Source organism: Anolis carolinensis, chromosome Y (genome assembly GCF_035594765.1).
Source record: "Anolis carolinensis isolate JA03-04 chromosome Y, rAnoCar3.1.pri, whole genome shotgun sequence".
In the NCBI taxonomy this organism is placed as follows: domain Eukaryota; kingdom Metazoa; phylum Chordata; class Lepidosauria; order Squamata; family Dactyloidae; genus Anolis; species Anolis carolinensis.
Window position 1 is genome coordinate 67,739 of NC_085848.1, and position 18,087 is coordinate 85,825.

At 40.2% G+C, this 18,087-nt stretch overlaps 1 protein-coding gene across 2 annotated transcripts; it reads right to left on the reverse strand.

Annotated features, from left to right (window-relative positions):
• LOC134292944 (ubiquitin carboxyl-terminal hydrolase 30-like) lies at window positions 1-16,662 on the reverse strand. 2 transcript variants are annotated; one of them, XM_062958826.1, is made up of 12 exons: window positions 16,596-16,662; window positions 12,750-12,853; window positions 11,498-11,665; window positions 9,920-10,023; window positions 9,597-9,744; window positions 6,040-6,125; window positions 5,898-5,957; window positions 4,553-4,639; window positions 4,180-4,245; window positions 2,729-2,870; window positions 2,422-2,503; window positions 1-1,245 (listed from the first exon to the last, which is right to left on the reverse strand). In XM_062958826.1, the coding sequence occupies exons 2-12, from the start codon at window positions 12,847-12,849 to the stop codon at window positions 1,029-1,031; spliced, it is 1,260 nt and encodes a 419-aa protein (XP_062814896.1). In that variant the 5' UTR covers window positions 12,850-12,853; window positions 16,596-16,662; the 3' UTR covers window positions 1-1,028. The 2 variants fall into 2 exon arrangements, with proteins under 2 accessions (XP_062814896.1, XP_062814895.1); XM_062958825.1 differs by having other exon boundaries at window positions 6,040-6,128.
• Window positions 16,663-18,087: the final 1,425 nt, after the last annotated feature.

The window sequence follows — 18,087 nt, forward strand, 5'->3', positions numbered from 1 at the left end:
GTTGACCTTTGATGGACTTTTCAACCGACCCCTCGATTGGCCCTCAATGAACCCTGAACCGATCCCTTGATAAGCCCTTCAGTTGACCTTCAACAAAATCAAATGATTCTTGATTGACCCCTCAATTGATCCTCAATCAACCTCTCAACTGACCTTGTTGATTGGCCATCAATAGACCCCTCAATTGACCCTGAATTGACCCCTCAGTTGACCTTCGATGGACCCCCCAATTGGCCCTCAACTGATTCTCAATTGACCCCTCAATTGGCCCTTGATGGATCCTGAATCAACCCCTCGATTCACTCTCTCAATGGACCCCGAATCAACCTCAACCATGATTGGCCCACAATGAACCCAAATAACCCTGAATCGACCCCTAGATGGACCCCTCAATTGGCCCTCAACTGATTCTCAATTGACTCCTTGATAAACCCTGAACTAACCCCTCGATGGACGCTTATGTTGACCTTTTAATTACCCTCAATCAACCCTTCAATTGGCCCCCAATCAACCTCTCAACGGGCCTTGTCTATTGGCCCTCGACGGACCCCTCAACTGACCCCGAGTCAACCCCTAGATGGACCCTGAACCAACCCCTTGATGAACCCTTCAGTTGACCTTTGATGGACCTCAATGGACCCTTTGATTGGCCTTCAGTCAACCTCTCAACTGACCTTGTTGATTCTTGACGGACCCTGATTCAACCTCTCGACTGACCCCTCGATCGACCCTGAATCAGCCCCTCGATTGGCTTTTGACCTCTCGACCTTCTCCACTAATTTTCCCAATTGGCCCTCGACTGATTTGCAATTGACTCTCTCAATTGTCCTCACATAAAATGTCAATTGTCTCTTGATTACCCCAGATCAACCCTCGATTGATTGACCTTCTCGACGGACGGCGGAGGTCAAGGCACTTAGAGGAAGATCGAAGGTGCCCGGAAAGCGGGGGGCGCTTCTTCAAAGACTGGACTCTGTCCCGGTCGGTCCCTCTTGCGGGAGGAGGAGCGTGTGAGTCTGAAGGAGGCCTCAGGTCGTTGTCGTTGTGTCCTGGATGCGTTCGTAGAAGAGGAGGTAGGCGCTGGAGGCCAGGACTTCCTGCAAGGAGCTCCTCCGCACCACGTCGTCCGAGGCCCAGAGCCAGTGGGGGGAGGTCGGGGAGCGGCGGAAGGTCACAAAGTGCCCTGAGTGCATGTCCCCGTGGTGCACCACCACTGCCATCAAGCGGTAGCTGCAGGACCCGGAGCTGCGAGAGGGAGGAGGATGAGGATGATGGGAGTTGGAGTCCCCCAAAGCAAGGCCACTCAATGGGCCCCCCAGTTGATTCCCAATGGACTCTTGATGAACCCTCAATCAACCTCTTGGCTGACCTTCTCAATTGGCCTCTCAAGTGACCCCGAATCAACCCCTCAATTGACTCTTCAGTTGACCTTTGATTGCCCTAAATGGACCTCTCAGTTCACCCTGATTGACCTTTGATTGCCAACTGGTTGACCCCAGATCACCCTCTCAACTGACCTCAATTGACCCTGAATAAACCCCTTGGTGGACCCCTCAGTTGAGCTTCAACCAACCCCTCAGCTGGCCCTCAATTAACTTCTCAATTGACCACTTGGTGGGCCCTCAGTTGACCTTAATTTGCCCTTGATGGACTCCTCAATTGATTCTCGATGGACCTTCAATGGAACCCTCAACTGACCTTTGATTGTCCCTGATGGCCCATGATTGCCTGCAATGGACTCCATTGATTCTTGATGGACCCCTCAATGGACCCTCAACCAACTTCTCAACTGGCCTTTCAAATGATCCCTTGATTGACCCCCAACCTCTCAACAGACCTTGTCATTTGGCCCCTTAATTGACCTTTGGCTGACCCAGAATCAACCCCTCAATTGACCCTCAATCAACCCCTCAATGGACTCCTCTGTTGACCCCTCGATTGATTCTTGATGGACCTCTCAATGGACCCCTCAATCAAACTCTCAATTGATCTTTCCAGTTGGCCTCTCAATTGACTCTCAATCAACCCCTCAATTGACCTACAATTGCCCTTGATGGACCCACAATCAACCTCTTGACTGACCTGCTCAACTGACCCAGAATCAACCCCTTGATGGACCTCTCCCTTGACCTTCGTTTTCCCTCAACGGACCCCTCGATTGACCTCAATTCAACCCCTTAATGGACTCCTCCGTTGGCCTTCAATTGCCCTTGATCGATTCTCAATCAACCTCTCAACGGACCTTAATGACTGACCTCTCTGCTGACCCCTCGGTTGGCCTTTGATCGCCCTCGATGGACCCATCAATCAACCTCTTGTGTGAGCTTCTCGAAGGGCCATCACTCAACCCCTTGACCGACCCCTCCCTTGACCTTCGATTGCCCTCAATGGACCCCTCGATTGACCCCTGGATGGACTCACCTGTGGTCAGGTAGGGCGGAGGGAGGGGCGGGGCAGGCGCCGTTGGCCAAAGCGGCCTTGCCGTCCAATGGCGGATCAGCTTCTGTAATAATAATAATAATAATAATAATAATAATAATGTAATAATGCTCCTGCCGATCAAAAGGTTGCCAGTTCAAGCCCGGGTCGGGGTGAGCACCCACCGTCAGCCCCGGCAGAAAGCAGAGAACATGAATAGATAAATGTATTGCTTTAAGAGGGGAGGTCATGAAAGGGGGAGAGAGCGGGATGTAAACAAAGCCTGGCGAAGGGCTCCTCCTCGTCCTACCTGCGTGTCGGTGGGGTGTGTGTCGGAAGGGTCGTAGGGCGAGGGTCTCCCCGAAGAGGACGCGCTCCTGGCGCTTGAGGGCACGGCCCCCCCGCCCGGACCAGCTCAGCCGCTGCAGGTGGAGGCACAGGCACCCCGGGAGCTGCACCGGGAACACAACGGCCCTTCATCGTCTTCAGGATATATCATCATAAGACTCAATACCGTAGAGTTCTGGTTGACCGACTTCCGGTGAACCGACACTCCGTATTATCCGACGTCCCAGGGCCCTGTGCGTGTTGCTAGGTAGCTTGCTATCTACCTAGCAACACACACAGGCGCCTCCCAAGAGGCGGGGCAGAAGCGCCCCTGCACGTTGCTAGGTAGCTTGCTATCTACCTAGCAACACAAACAGGGCGCTTCCTTCAACCAGCTTGCTGGATAATAGGGCCTCCCTATTATCCGTCAGATCCGGTTATTCGACATTGGGCCCGCCCATTTATGTCGAATAACCGGAACTCCACTGTAATAAAATAATAAATTAGTAATCAAATTCAATAGGGAAATAATAAATTCATAATGAAATTCAATAATAATAAATTCATAATGAAATTCAATAATAATTAATAACAAAATTCAATTACGGAATAACAAATTCATAATGAAATTCGATTATGGAAGAATAAACTATGAAATAGTAATCAATAAAATAATAAACGAATGAATTTGATTATGAAATAATAAATTAACAATGAAAGTCAATCGCAAAATAATAAATCAATAACGAAATTCAACAATGAAATAATAATGAAAATCAATAATAAAATAATAAATTAGTAAAGACATTGAATAATGAAATAAAAAATTCATAATGGAATTCAATAATAATAAATTAATAATGAAATTTGATTATGATATAACAAATAAATAACGAAATTCAATAGCGAAATAATAAATGGCTGAAATTCAATAATAAAATAATAAATAATGAAATTCAACGAAATAATAAATAATGAAATACAATTGTGAAATAATAAATTATTAATGAAATTCAATAACAAAATAATACAGTAATAATAATACATTAATAAATTTAATAAAATTCAATATATATATATGATCATATTTAATAATATAATTCAACAATATTTAATCATTATTAAATTACATATTTCTATATATATGTATATATTATATCATATAATTAGCATATCATTATATACAATTATTAAGTTATAGTATTAACTAGTAATCAGTAATCATATTCAATACTATTAATAACATTTAATAATATCAGTCAACGATGATTTTAATCATACTATTTAATATAATTCAATATTTATCCAATAATACCAATACTGTTAATAACATTTCATAATATGCCAGTGATCATTTTAATAATACTATTTAATATAATTCAATATTAATATTTAATAATAATGTTTAATATTAATAGATCGATCCTTGCTTGCCTTTCCCAGCCGGAGCTGCTTCACAAAAGTGCTGCGCCCGCCTTCCTCCTTCCCTGGCCCTCCGACCTGCAAGAGAATAATAATAATAATAATAATAATAATAATAATAATAATAATAATAATAATAATAATAATAATAATAATATTTTAAAAATGGAAAAAGCCACAGAATCATATGCCTGCCATAGATGTGGGCGAAACGTCAGGAGAGAGTGCTTCTGGGACAGGGACAGACAACTCACACCCACCCAGTGATTCCAGCCATGAAAGTCTTTCTTTTCTAATTATTTTAATTAAATCAAAAAGTCAAAAACGTAGGTAATAATAATACTACTACTACTAATAATAATAATAATAATAATGAGCAAAAGACCTTGTTGCAGGACTCGCACTCGACACCCGAGACCGACTCGGAGGAGACAAAGTGGCGGAGGCATTGCTCCAGCGTCACCGGGCCACCCTGCAAGAATAATACACCAATAATAATGTAATAACTTATTATACATATTATATATATATATATATATATATATATATATATATATATATATATATATATATATATAATATCTAGAATAAAAGATTATATTACTGATGTTATTACTATACTATATAAATATTATATATATATATATATAATATCTAGAATACAATATATTGGTATTATTATTACTATACTATATAATTATATATATATATTGTATTCTAGATATATATATATATATATATATATATATATATATATATAATATTTATATAGTATAGTAATAACATCAGTAATATAATCTTTTATTCTAGATAATATATATATATATATATATATATATATATATATATATATATATATAATAGTATAGTAATAACACCAGTAATACTACATTTTATTCTAGATATTTTATATATATATATATATATATATATATATATATATATATATAAAATATTTATATAGTATAGTACTAATAATGCCAATAATATATTTTATTCTAGATATTATATATAACATTTTATAGTATAGTAATAACAACACCAGCAATATTACATTTTATTCTGGATATTATATATATAATATTTATATAGTATAGTAATAATAATACCAATAATAATATATTATATATATAATATTTATATAGTATAGTACTAATAATGTCAATAATATATTTTATTCTAGATATTATATATAATATAATATAGTATAATATACTATAATATTTTATAGTATAGTAATAACGCCAGTAATATTATATTTTATCCTAGATATTATAATATTTATATAGTATAGTAATAATACCAATAATAATATAATATTTTATTATATATATATATATATATATATATATAGAATATTTTATAGTATAGTAGTAATAATACAAATAATAATATAATATTTTATTCTAGGTGTTGTATCTACATGTGTGTGTGTATATATATATTTGGTATAGTAATAATAATAATATAATATTTTATTCTAGGTGTTGTATCTACATGTGTGTGTGTGTATATATATATATATGGTATAGTAATAATAATAATATAATATTTTATTTTATATATATATATATATATATATATATATAGAATAAATATCATATTTTATGCTATAAAAAACAATGAAAACAAAACAAATCAAAACAGAACAAACACATCAATGTTATTTAATAATAATAATAATATTATAATAATAATAATAATAATAATGATGATGATAATAAGCTTACCCATACGGTGGCCGGGATGCTGAGGGAGAGGCTGTCAAAGGTGTCGTACCTGAGCGGACTCTGGAAGGGAGAACGAGACGGTGAGGAACAAGAGGCTGGCCCTCTGCCGGGAGGGATCGAATGGTGCCATTGACTTCCATACCTGATGCCCGCAGCGCTTGCAGACCATGTTGCTGGCCAACCGGCCATGGAAAGGGTGCTGCCGCCGCCAGGAAGCCTGCGGGGAACCTGCTGGAAAACCCCAAAGGCAGGGCTTGTTATCTATCTATATAAAAGGATAAAGTTGTTTGCGCAGTGACTATAACAACAAAACTAAACATCCCAGAAATACGAAATTTGGCAACACAATGCAAAAGGCTTGCCTCCAGGTTACAACAACACAACCACACCACAAAACCACAATCCAGACCCACAAAACTCACAACAACGCATCATGCGATAACAACACAACTAAACGCCCCAGAAATACAAAACTTGGCAACACAATGCAAAAGCCTTGCCTCCCATTTGTAACAACACAACCACACCACAAAACCACACAGGACCCACAAAACTCACAACAGTGCATCGTGAATATAACAACACAACTAAACGCCCCAGAAATACGAAACTTGGCAACACAACGCAAAAGCCTTCCCTCCCGGTTGTAACAACACAACCACACCACAAAACCACAATCCAGACCCATAAAACTCACAACAACGCATCGTGACTATAACAACACAACTAAACGCCCCAGAAATACAAAATTTGGCACACAACTAAACGCCCCAGAAATATAAAACTTAATAACACAACGCAAAAGCCTTGCCTCCCAGTTGTAACAACACAGCCACACCACAAAACCACAATCTGGACCCACAAAACTCACAACAATGCATCGTGACTATAACAACACAACTAAACGCCCCAGAAATACAAAACTTGGCACACAACTAAACGCCCCAGAAATATAAAACTTAATAACACAACGCAAAAGCCTTGCCTCCCAGTTGTAACAACACAGCCACACCACAAAACCACAATCCAGACCCATAAAACTCACAACAACGCATCGTGACTATAACAACACAACTAAACGCCCCAGAAATACAAAATTTGGCACACAACTAAACGCCCCAGAAATATAAAACTTAATAACACAACGCAAAAGCCTTGCCTCCCAGTTGTAACAACACAGCCACACCACAAAACCACAATCTGGACCCACAAAACTCACAACAATGCATCGTGACTATAACAACACAACTAAACGCCCCAGAAATACGAAACTTGACAACACAACACAAAAGCCTTTTCTCCTGGTTATAACAACATAACCACACCACAAAACCACAATCTGTACCCACAAAACTCACAACAACGCATCATGACTATAACACAACTAAACGCCCCAGAAATACAAAATTTGACAACACAACGCAAAAGCCTTGCCTCCCAGTTGTAAGAACACAACCACAACACAAAACCACAATCCGGACGTACAAAACTCACAACAACGCATCATGACTATAACAACACAACTAAACGCCCCAAAAATACGAAACTTGGCAACACAACACAAAAGCATTCCCTCCCGATTGTAACAACACAACCACACCACAAAATCACAATCCGGACGCACAAAACTCACAACAATGCATAGTGACTATAACAACACAACTAAACGCCCCAGAAATACAAAACTTGACAACACAACACAAAAGCCTTGCCTCTCAGTTGTAACAACACAACCACACCACAAAACCACAATCCGGACCCACAATACTTACAACAACGCATTGTGACTATAACAAATACAAAATCTGACAACACAACTCATCCACCTCCCCAATCCCTACATTCACACTTGGCCTCCAAAAAAACAATTACAATAATAACAATGACAACAACAACAACAACAAGAATCAACACCATCACAGGCAAGAAACAGCCAGGCACTGAGGCTGAGAGGCCAGTCAATGCTACACTGGGCCTCCAAAAAATACAGTAGCATCTAACTTATCCAACCTTCATGACCACAACAACAACAATAATAATAAACACCTTCGCAGGCAAAACAAAAAAAGACTATTGTACCACAATAAAAATATAAACCGCACTCAGCAGAATCAGACATCACGATTAACAACAAACCAAAGACAACAGGGATCTCAAGCCATTATCAATCAACACAAAAATGGAAGAAGGTCACAGACTTCAAATACTACGACTAATGTGAGTATAAAGAAGGTGGAGGTCACAGCATCAATACAACCTCATGTAGACTGAACAACAACACCAGACTCAGACACAGCAACGCGTGGCCGGGCACAGCTAGTTATTATCTATTATTATTATTATTATTATTATTATTATTATTATTATTATTATCCTAGTACGATCATTTTATTATACGTACATATATATTATTGTATTGCTATTATTATCATACAATTACTATTATTATAATTTTATCGTTGTTATATTTTGTATATTATTGTTTCATTATATTGTTTCAATAATATATTATCTATTATCATTTTGTTATTAATTTATATATGAGTACAATATAGCAGTTCAAATCAGAGAATCTGTATTTTATAGGCAGTGTGGAAGAGGCCTAAGTGAACCCTGCCTGTCCCCCCGGGTGCCATTGTGGCTGAGGAGGTTGCTAGGATACGAAAGGGGCGGGGCCTAAAGGCCTACCTTTCTGACCGGCAGCCAGGGTTGAAAACGGCTCTTCCTCGTCCTCTAATTTGGTCTTTATTTTTCTAGGTTTTTTTGTTTGAAAGATTTACCCGAAACATGCCCATCTTCTCACATCTGCGCATGTGTGGTTATTACTTTTGGGGTTTGGAGTTTTTTTCTGAATTTGGACCAAACTTTTAAGTTTTTTTATTGAAAGACATACATTGGATGGCTATGTCTTTTGTGGACAAATTTGGTGTGGTGTGGTCCAGTGGTTTTGTTGTTTACTCCATGGGAAAAACGCACATTACATCTATATATATAAAAGGGTAATGGAATCACGGCACCGGACAAAACAACAAAACTACTCATCCCACAAACACTAAACTTGGCAGCACAACCCCTCATCCATGCCTCTATGTTCATACAACAAAAAGAAAATAAAAATAAAGTCCTAATTAGAGGGAGAGGAATAATTGTTTTTATCCAATTGCTGCCAGTTAGAAGGCTAAGCTCCGCCCACTTAGTCAGACATGACTGGATTTAATGTCATGGGAAAACGTTTACCTTTTACCTTGACTACCACCAATTCCTCAATACTTTATTTCCCATACCACTATACTTCGCCACAGCAACGCATGGCTGAGCACAGCTAGTTTTATATATATTATATATATATTATATATATATATAGATTGTACATATAATTTGTAAGCCACTCTGAGTCCCCTTCGAGGTGAGAAGGGCGGGATATAAATGTTTAAATAGATAAAAAAATAAATAGAATCCCTGCCTCTTTCCCCGACAACAGATTTACCCAAAACATGCCCATCTTCTCACATCTGCGCATGTGTAGTTATTACTTTTGGGGTTTGTTTTTTTTTCTGAATTGGGATCAAACTTTTAAGTTTTTTTATTGAAAGACATACATTGGATGTCTATGTCTTTTGTGGCCAAATTTGGTGTGATTTGGTCCAGTGGTTTGGTTGTTTACTCGGTCCTACAAACGTACATTAGATCAATGTTTACCTTGCGTCCTGCAGAGGATCTGCTTGGGGGGCGTTTGGGGCTCCTGCAGGGCCTGGAGGTCAAAGAGGGGCGCCACACGGGGACGGGGGCGAGAATCCCGCTCGTCTTCCAACGAGGCCGTCAGGATGTGGAAGAGCTCGTGGGCGTCCTAACGGAGTCGTAATTCGGATTAGTAGGTAAGGAGGGTCCTGCCTGGCGAGCATCGACGCTCACGCAACCAAAGTCCCAGATTCGAGACAAGGCTCATCAGCATACCCGCCTCATTGTTTCCCCCCAAACTTGAGCTTTAGATGGGCTCAAGTGCCCCGTACTATACATCCCACCTGCTCTTCGAAGGAGGAGATGTTCCAGCGGTGGCTCCGCAGGGCCTCCAACAAGCCGCTGGCGTCTAGCAGGGACTCCTCCGTGGCCTCTGCGCCCGACAGAGCTTAAGGATAATAAAGATAATAAATCTATATATATAAAATGATAAAGTTGTTTGCGCAGTGACTATAACAACAAAACTAAACATCCCAGAAATACGAAATTTGGCAACACAATGCAAAAGGCTTGCCTCCAGGTTACAACAACACAACCACACCACAAAACCACAATCCAGACCCACAACACTCACAACAACGCATCATGCGATAACAACACAACTAAACGCCCCAGAAATACAAAACTTGGCAACACAATGCAAAAGCCTTGCCTCCCGGTTGTAACAACACAACCACACCACAAAACCACACAGGACCCACAAAACTCACAACAACGCATCGTGACTATAACAACACAACTAAACGCCCCAGAAATACGAAACTTGGCAACACAACGCAAAAGCCTTCCCTCCAGGTTGTAACAACACAACCACACCACAAAACCACAATCCGGACCCATAAAACTCACAACAACGCATCGTGACTATAACAACACAACTAAACGCCCCAGAAATACGAAACTTGGCACACAACTAAACACCCCAGAAATATAAAACTTGGCAACACAACGCAAAAGCCTTGCCTCCCGGTTGTAACAACACAACCACACCACAAAACCACAATCCGGACCCACAAAACTCACAACAATGCATCTTGACTATAACAACACAACTAAACGCTCCAGAAATACGAAACTTGGTGCACAACTAAACGCCCCAGAAATACAAAACTTGACAACACAACACAAAAGCCTTTTCTCCCGGTTGTAACAACACAACTACACCACAAAACCACAATCCGGACCCACAAAACTCACAACAACGCATTGTGACTATAACAAATACCAAATTTGACAACACAACTCATCCACCTCCCCAATCCCTACATTCACACTTGGCCTCCAAAAAAACAATTACAATAATAACAATGACAACAACAACAACAATAAGAATCAACACCATCACAGGCAAGAAACAGCCAGGCACTGAGGCTGAGAGGCCAGTCAGTGCTACACTGGGCCTCCAAAAAGCAATACAGTAGCATCTAACTTATCCAACCTTCATGACCACTACAACAACAATAATAATAAACACCTACACAGGCAAAACAAAAAAAGGACTATTGTACCACAATAAAAATATAAACCGCACTCAGCAGAATCAGACATTACAATTAACAACAAACCAAAGACAACAGGGATCTCAAGCAATTATCAATCAACACAAAAATTGAAGAAGGTCACAGACTTCAAATACTACGACTAATGTGAGTATAAAGAAGGTCACAGCATAAATACAACCTAATGTAGACTGACCAACACCACCAGACTCAGACACAGCAACGCGTGGCCGGGCACAGCTAGTTATATTATATACTAGCTGTGCCCGGCATAATGGTATAATAATATGTCACAATAATATAATAAGGTATAATAATACAATGCCACATAATTTTATTTCTTCCGATGTATTTCCCGCGTACCTTGGAGGAGGCGGAGCAAGGCGTCCGAGAGTGGGCGTGTCCGGTCGTGGGCGTGTCCGGGGGCGTGGCCTTGCAGCCATTGGAGGAAGGCGGGGCATGCGGCCAGGCCTTGGAGCAGGGCGTTCAGGAAGCAGGTGTTGCCCAGGTTGAGCAGGCCGGGCACCAGCCCTGCGGCAGAGAGAGACAGGACAGATGCCAGCCATAAAACAGGCCAGCCACAAAACCTCAATGACCCTCTGGTATGTGAGAGCCCCTATATAAATGGGCCAAGGAGAAGGTTCTGGTATTCTTTACAAATTGTCGGGTTCTCTTCTCCCAGTAGTGCTGTGGGTCAGTCTTCCACCAGAAAACGCACCAAGACACACGCTGGTAGATTCCAACAGGTTTTATTGTACAGAATCCCAGAACCTTCTCTTTGGCCCATTTATATAGGGGCTCTCACATACCAATGCATTGGCCCCTTCACGGTCAAAAGACTAGTAAATGAAGTCATCGCAGAACTCGAACTCCGCCAATCCTACAGAATGATTCGCCCAGTTTTCCACTTCAGTCTCCTCAAACCAGCTCCTGAGAGCTCCCAATGGCACCCCCACCCATCATGAAAGGGGGCAACCAACACTATGAGGAGGGGGAAATATTAGACTCCAGAGTCAGGAAAAACACCCTCCAGTATTTCGTCAGGTGGAAGCATTTTCCTCCCAGTGAATCAGAATGGGTCAGGGATTCTGACATAAATGCACCCACACTCATCAACAGGTTTCACGCTCAAAACCCATACAAGGGGGGGAGGACTGTCTTTGGAGGGGGCGTGATGTCATGATCTCCAATCTTTGACATCTCCGGACACAGAGCAAGCCATAAAACGGGCCAGCTGTAAAACCTCAATGACCCTCTGGTATGTGAGAGCCCCTATATAAGTGGGCCAAAGAGAAGGTTCTGGTATTCTGTACAGTAAAACGTGTTGGAATCTACCAGCGTGTGTCTTGGTGCTTTTTCTGGTGGAAGACTGACCCAAAGCACAACTAAGAGAAGAGAACCTAACAATCCATAAAACCTCAGTCACCCTCTGGTATGTGAGAGCCCCTATATGAATGGGCCAAAGAGAAGATTCTGGTATTCTGTACAGTAAAACGTGTTGGAATCTACTAGCGTGGCTTGGTGCTTTTTCTGGTGGAAGACTGACCCACAGCACAACTGGGAGAAGAGGACCCGACAGAGGGGCATGCTGGGAGTGGGAGTCTAGTTCTCTTACCGCTCTGGCGCTTCTTCCTCTCGGCAGCGGGGCCCCACAGGACGTAGAGGCCGGCAAGGAGAGCGGCCGCCACTCCTCCCAGCAGCGCCCAGCCCGGCATCCCCCTGGGCAGAAGCAAGACGAGGAAGAGGAAAACGTCATCATCATCATCATCCTCACCGATTGGCTCCCACCCCCATGAATGGCGGACCCAGACAGAGCCAGTCCACTGCCAAGGCCAATGAAGCAGCCACTGGTGGCGCATTGTTCCCGGGGGCGCTGTCAAGGCCTTCTGGAGCCCACTGCCGTGTGTTGGAAGCAAGGCAAGTGGGGTTTAGTTGTCCTGTCTGGATTGACTGGATGTCATGATCTCCAATCCTTGACATCTCCAGTTGGCTGACAAAGAACAGATGCCAGCCATAAAACAGGCCAGCTATAAAAAATCAATTACCCTCTGGTATGTGAGAGCCCCTATATAAATGGGCTACAGAGAAGATTCTGGGATTCTGTACAATAAAACCTTTTGGAATCTTACCAGCGTGTGTCTTGGTGCTTTCTTCTGGGGAAGACTGACCCACAGCACAACTGGATGAAGAGAACCTCACAATCCATAAAACCTCAATTACCCTCTGGTATGTGAGAGCCCCTATATACATGGGCTACAGAGAAGATTCTGGGATTCTGTACAATAAAACCTTTTGGAATCTTACCAGCGTGTGTCTTGGTGCTTTCTTCTGGTGGAAGACTGACCCACAGCACAACTGGATGAAGAGAACCTCACAATCCATAAAACCTCAATTACCCTCTGGTATGTGAGAGCCCCTATATACATGGGCTACAGAGAAGATTCTGGGATTCTGTACAATAAAACCTTTTGGAATCTTACCAGCGTGTGTCTTGGTGCTTTCTTCTGGTGGAAGACTGACCCACAGCACAACTGGATGAAGAGAACCTCACAATCCATAAAACCTCAATTACCCTCTGGTATGTGAGAGCCCCTATATACATGGGCTACAGAGAAGATTCTGGGATTCTGTACAATAAAACCTTTTGGAATCTTACCAGCGTGTGTCTTGGTGCTTTCTTCTGGGGAAGACTGACCCACAGCACAAGTGGGAGAAGAGAACCTCACAATCCATAAAACCTCAATGACCCTCTGGTATGTGAGAGCCCCTGTATACATGGGCTACAGAGAAGATTCTGGGATTCTGTACAATAAAACCTTTTGGAATCTTACCAGCGTGTGTCTTGGTGCTTTCTTCTGGGGAAGACTGACCCACAGCACAAGTGGGAGAAGAGAACCTCACAATCCATAAAACCTCAATGACCCTCTGGTATGTGAGAGCCCCTGTATACATGGGCTACAGAGAAGATTCTGGGATTCTGTACAATAAAACCTTTTGGAATCTTACCAGCGTGTGTCTTGGTGCTTTCTTCTGGGGAAGACTGACCCACAGCACAACTGGATGAAGAGAACCTCACAATCCATAAAACCTCAATGACCCTCTGGTATGTGAGAGCCCCTGTATACATGGGCTACAGAGAAGATTCTGGGATTCTGTACAATAAAACCTTTTGGAATCTTACCAGCGTGTGTCTTGGTGCTTTCTTCTGGGGAAGACTGACCCACAGCACAAGTGGGAGAAGAGAACCTCACAATCCATAAAACCTCAATGACCCTCTGGTATGTGAGAGCCCCTATATAAATGGGCTACAGAGAAGATTCTGGGATTCTGTACAATAAAACCTTTTGGAATCTTACCAGCGTGTGTCTTGGTGCTTTTTCTGGTGGAAGACTGACCCACAGCACAACTGGGAGAAGAGAACCTCACAATCCATAAAACCTCAATGACCCTCTGGTATGTGAGAGCCCCTATATAAATGGGCTACAGAGAAGATTCTGGGATTCTGTACAATAAAACCTTTTGGAATCTTACCAGCGTGTGTCTTGGTGCTTTCTTCTGGTGGAAGACTGACCCACAGCACAACTGGATGAAGAGAACCTCACAATCCATAAAACCTCAATGACCCTCTGGTATGTGAGAGCCCCTATATACATGGGCTACAGAGAAGATTCTGGGATTCTGTACAATAAAACCTTTTGGAATCTTACCAGCGTGTGTCTTGGTGCTTTCTTCTGGTGGAAGACTGACCCACAGCACAACTGGATGAAGAGAACCTCACAATCCATAAAACCTCAATGACCCTCTGGTATGTGAGAGCCCCTATATACATGGGCTACAGAGAAGATTCTGGGATTCTGTACAATAAAACCTTTTGGAATCTTACCAGCGTGTGTCTTGGTGCTTTCTTCTGGGGAAGACTGACCCACAGCACAACTGGATGAAGAGAACCTCACAATCCATAAAACCTCAATGACACTCTGGTATGTGAGAGCCCCTATATACATGGGCTACAGAGAAGATTCTGGGATTCTGTACAATAAAACCTTTTGGAATCTTACCAGCGTGTGTCTTGGTGCTTTCTTCTGGGGAAGACTGACCCACAGCACAACTGGATGAAGAGAACCTCACAATCCATAAAACCTCAATGACACTCTGGTATGTGAGAGCCCCTATATACATGGGCTACAGAGAAGATTCTGGGATTCTGTACAATAAAACCTTTTGGAATCTTACCAGCATGTGTCTTGGTGCTTTCTTCTGGGGAAGACTGACCCACAGCACAACTGGATGAAGAGAACCTCACAATCCATAAAACCTCAATGACCCTCTGGTATGTGAGAGCCCCTATATACATGGGCTACAGAGAAGATTCTGGGATTCTGTACAATAAAACCTTTTGGAATCTTACCAGCGTGTGTCTTGGTGCTTTCTTCTGGGGAAGACTGACCCACAGCACAACTGGATGAAGAGAACCTCACAATCCATAAAACCTCAATGACACTCTGGTATGTGAGAGCCCCTATATACATGGGCTACAGAGAAGATTCTGGGATTCTGTACAATAAAACCTTTTGGAATCTTACCAGCGTGTGTCTTGGTGCTTTCTTCTGGGGAAGACTGACCCACAGCACAACTGGATGAAGAGAACCTCACAATCCATAAAACCTCAATGACACTCTGGTATGTGAGAGCCCCTATATACATGGGCTACAGAGAAGATTCTGGGATTCTGTACAATAAAACCTTTTGGAATCTTACCAGCATGTGTCTTGGTGCTTTCTTCTGGGGAAGACTGACCCACAGCACAACTGGATGAAGAGAACCTCACAATCCATAAAACCTCAATGACCCTCTGGTATGTGAGAGCCCCTATATACATGGGCTACAGAGAAGATTCTGGGATTCTGTACAATAAAACCTTTTGGAATCTTACCAGCGTGTGTCTTGGTGCTTTCTTCTGGTGGAAGACTGACCCACAGCACAACGGGGAGAAGAGAACCTCACAATTTGTACAGAATCCCAGAATCTTCTCTGTAGCCCATTTATATAGGGGCTCTCACATACCAGAGGGTCATTGAGGTTTTGTGGCTGGCCCATCCAAGACACACGGTGGTAGATTCCAACAGGTTTATTGTACGGAATACCAGAACCTTCTCTGTAGCCCATTTATATAGGGGCTCTCCCATACCAGAGGGTCATTGAGGTTTTGTGGCTGGCATCTGTTCTTTGTCAGCGCTTGCTCTGTGTCCGGAGATGTCAAAGATCGGAGATCATGACATCACGAACCTGACACCTGTCTGGATTGTCTAGATTTCCCCTGAAAAAAATCAGAGTGCACACTCAACCCCACTCAGAGCAAACTTGCCCAAATATAACACACTTTAAAGTACTGAAGAAGTATATCGGGGTTAATAATAATAATAATAATAATAATAATAATAAATCAGCCATGAGGCCTAACCTGGCGCGTCTTCTCTTCCGGCCTTCGCCTTTGGAGGGCGGAACCAAAACAGCCGCGGCCGCCGGGGGAAGGGAAAAGCCGCCGCACCAGCGCGAACAGCCAATCAGAGAGGGCGGAGCGGCGCCCTAGCAACCCGGCCCCGCCCCTTCTCTCCCTTTGCCTGCGTTGCTAAGGGGTCCTCTCTGAATGGCGCCCGTCCTGCAACGTGCGCCTCGCACTTAAAGTTCCGCCTTTACGTAGTATTGTAGCAATGATATATTACAATGTAGGATTCTATGATAATAATATAATACCATTCTATAAAAACATATAATAATAACATAGTAATATAATATAATAATATAATATATAGGGTTGTGTAATCATATAATATCTAGGATTCTATAATAAAAAGAAGAAGAAGAAGAAGAAGAAGAAAAAGAATACTATAATAATATATAGTGCTGTATAATCATATAATATCTAGGATTCTATAATAATAATAATAATATAATATAATATATAGTTTATAATCATATAATATCTAGGATTCTATAATAATAATAATATAATATAATATAATATATAGTTTATAATCATATAATATCTAGGATTCTATAATAATAATAATATAATATAATATATAGTTTATAATCATATAATATCTAGGATTCTATAATAATAATAATATAATATAATATAATATATAGTTTATAATCATATAATATCTAGGATTCTATAATAATAATAATATAATATAATATATAGTTTATAATCATATAATATCTAGGATTCTATAATAATAATAATAATAATATAATATAATATATAGTTTATAATCATATAATATCTAGGATTCTATAATAATAATAATATAATATAATATAATATATAGTTTATAATCATATAATATCTAGGATTCTATAATAATAATAATATAATATAATATATAGTTTATAATCATATAATATCTAGGATTCTATAATAATAATAATATAATATAATATAATATATAGTTTATAATCATATAATATCTAGGATTCTATAATAATAATAATATAATATAATATATAGTTTATAATCATATAATATCTAGGATTCTATAATAATAATAATATAATATAATATAATATATAGTTTATAATCATATAATATCTAGGATTCTATAATAATAATAATAATAATATAATATAATATATAGTTTATAATCATATAATATCTAGGATTCTATAATAACAATAATAATAATAAGAAGAAGAACACTATAATAATATAATAGATTATATAGTGTTGTATAATAATATAATATCTAGGATTCTATAATAATAATAAGAAGAAGAATACTATAATAATATATTATATTATATAGTGTTGTATAATGATATCATATCCAGGATTCTATAATAATAATAATATAATAAGAATACTATAATAATATAATATATAGTGTTGTATAATGATATAATATCTAGGATTCTATAATAATAATAATGATAATAATAATAATACTATA

Excerpts from the sequence above, each read along its gene's own strand:
- LOC134292944 (XM_062958825.1), bottom strand. The coding sequence starts at position 12,849 with ATGCCGGGCTGGGCGCTGCTGGGAGGAGTGGCGGCCGCTCTCCTTGCC. Across the intron at positions 10,024-11,497 it reads CTTGCTCCGCCTCCTCCAAG|CTCTGTCGGGCGCAGAGGCC; the intron begins GTACGCGGGAAA and ends ATTATCCTTAAG. Across the intron at positions 1,246-2,421 it reads TCCGCCCTACCTGACCACAG|CTCCGGGTCCTGCAGCTACC; the intron begins GTGAGTCCATCC and ends TCCCTCTCGCAG.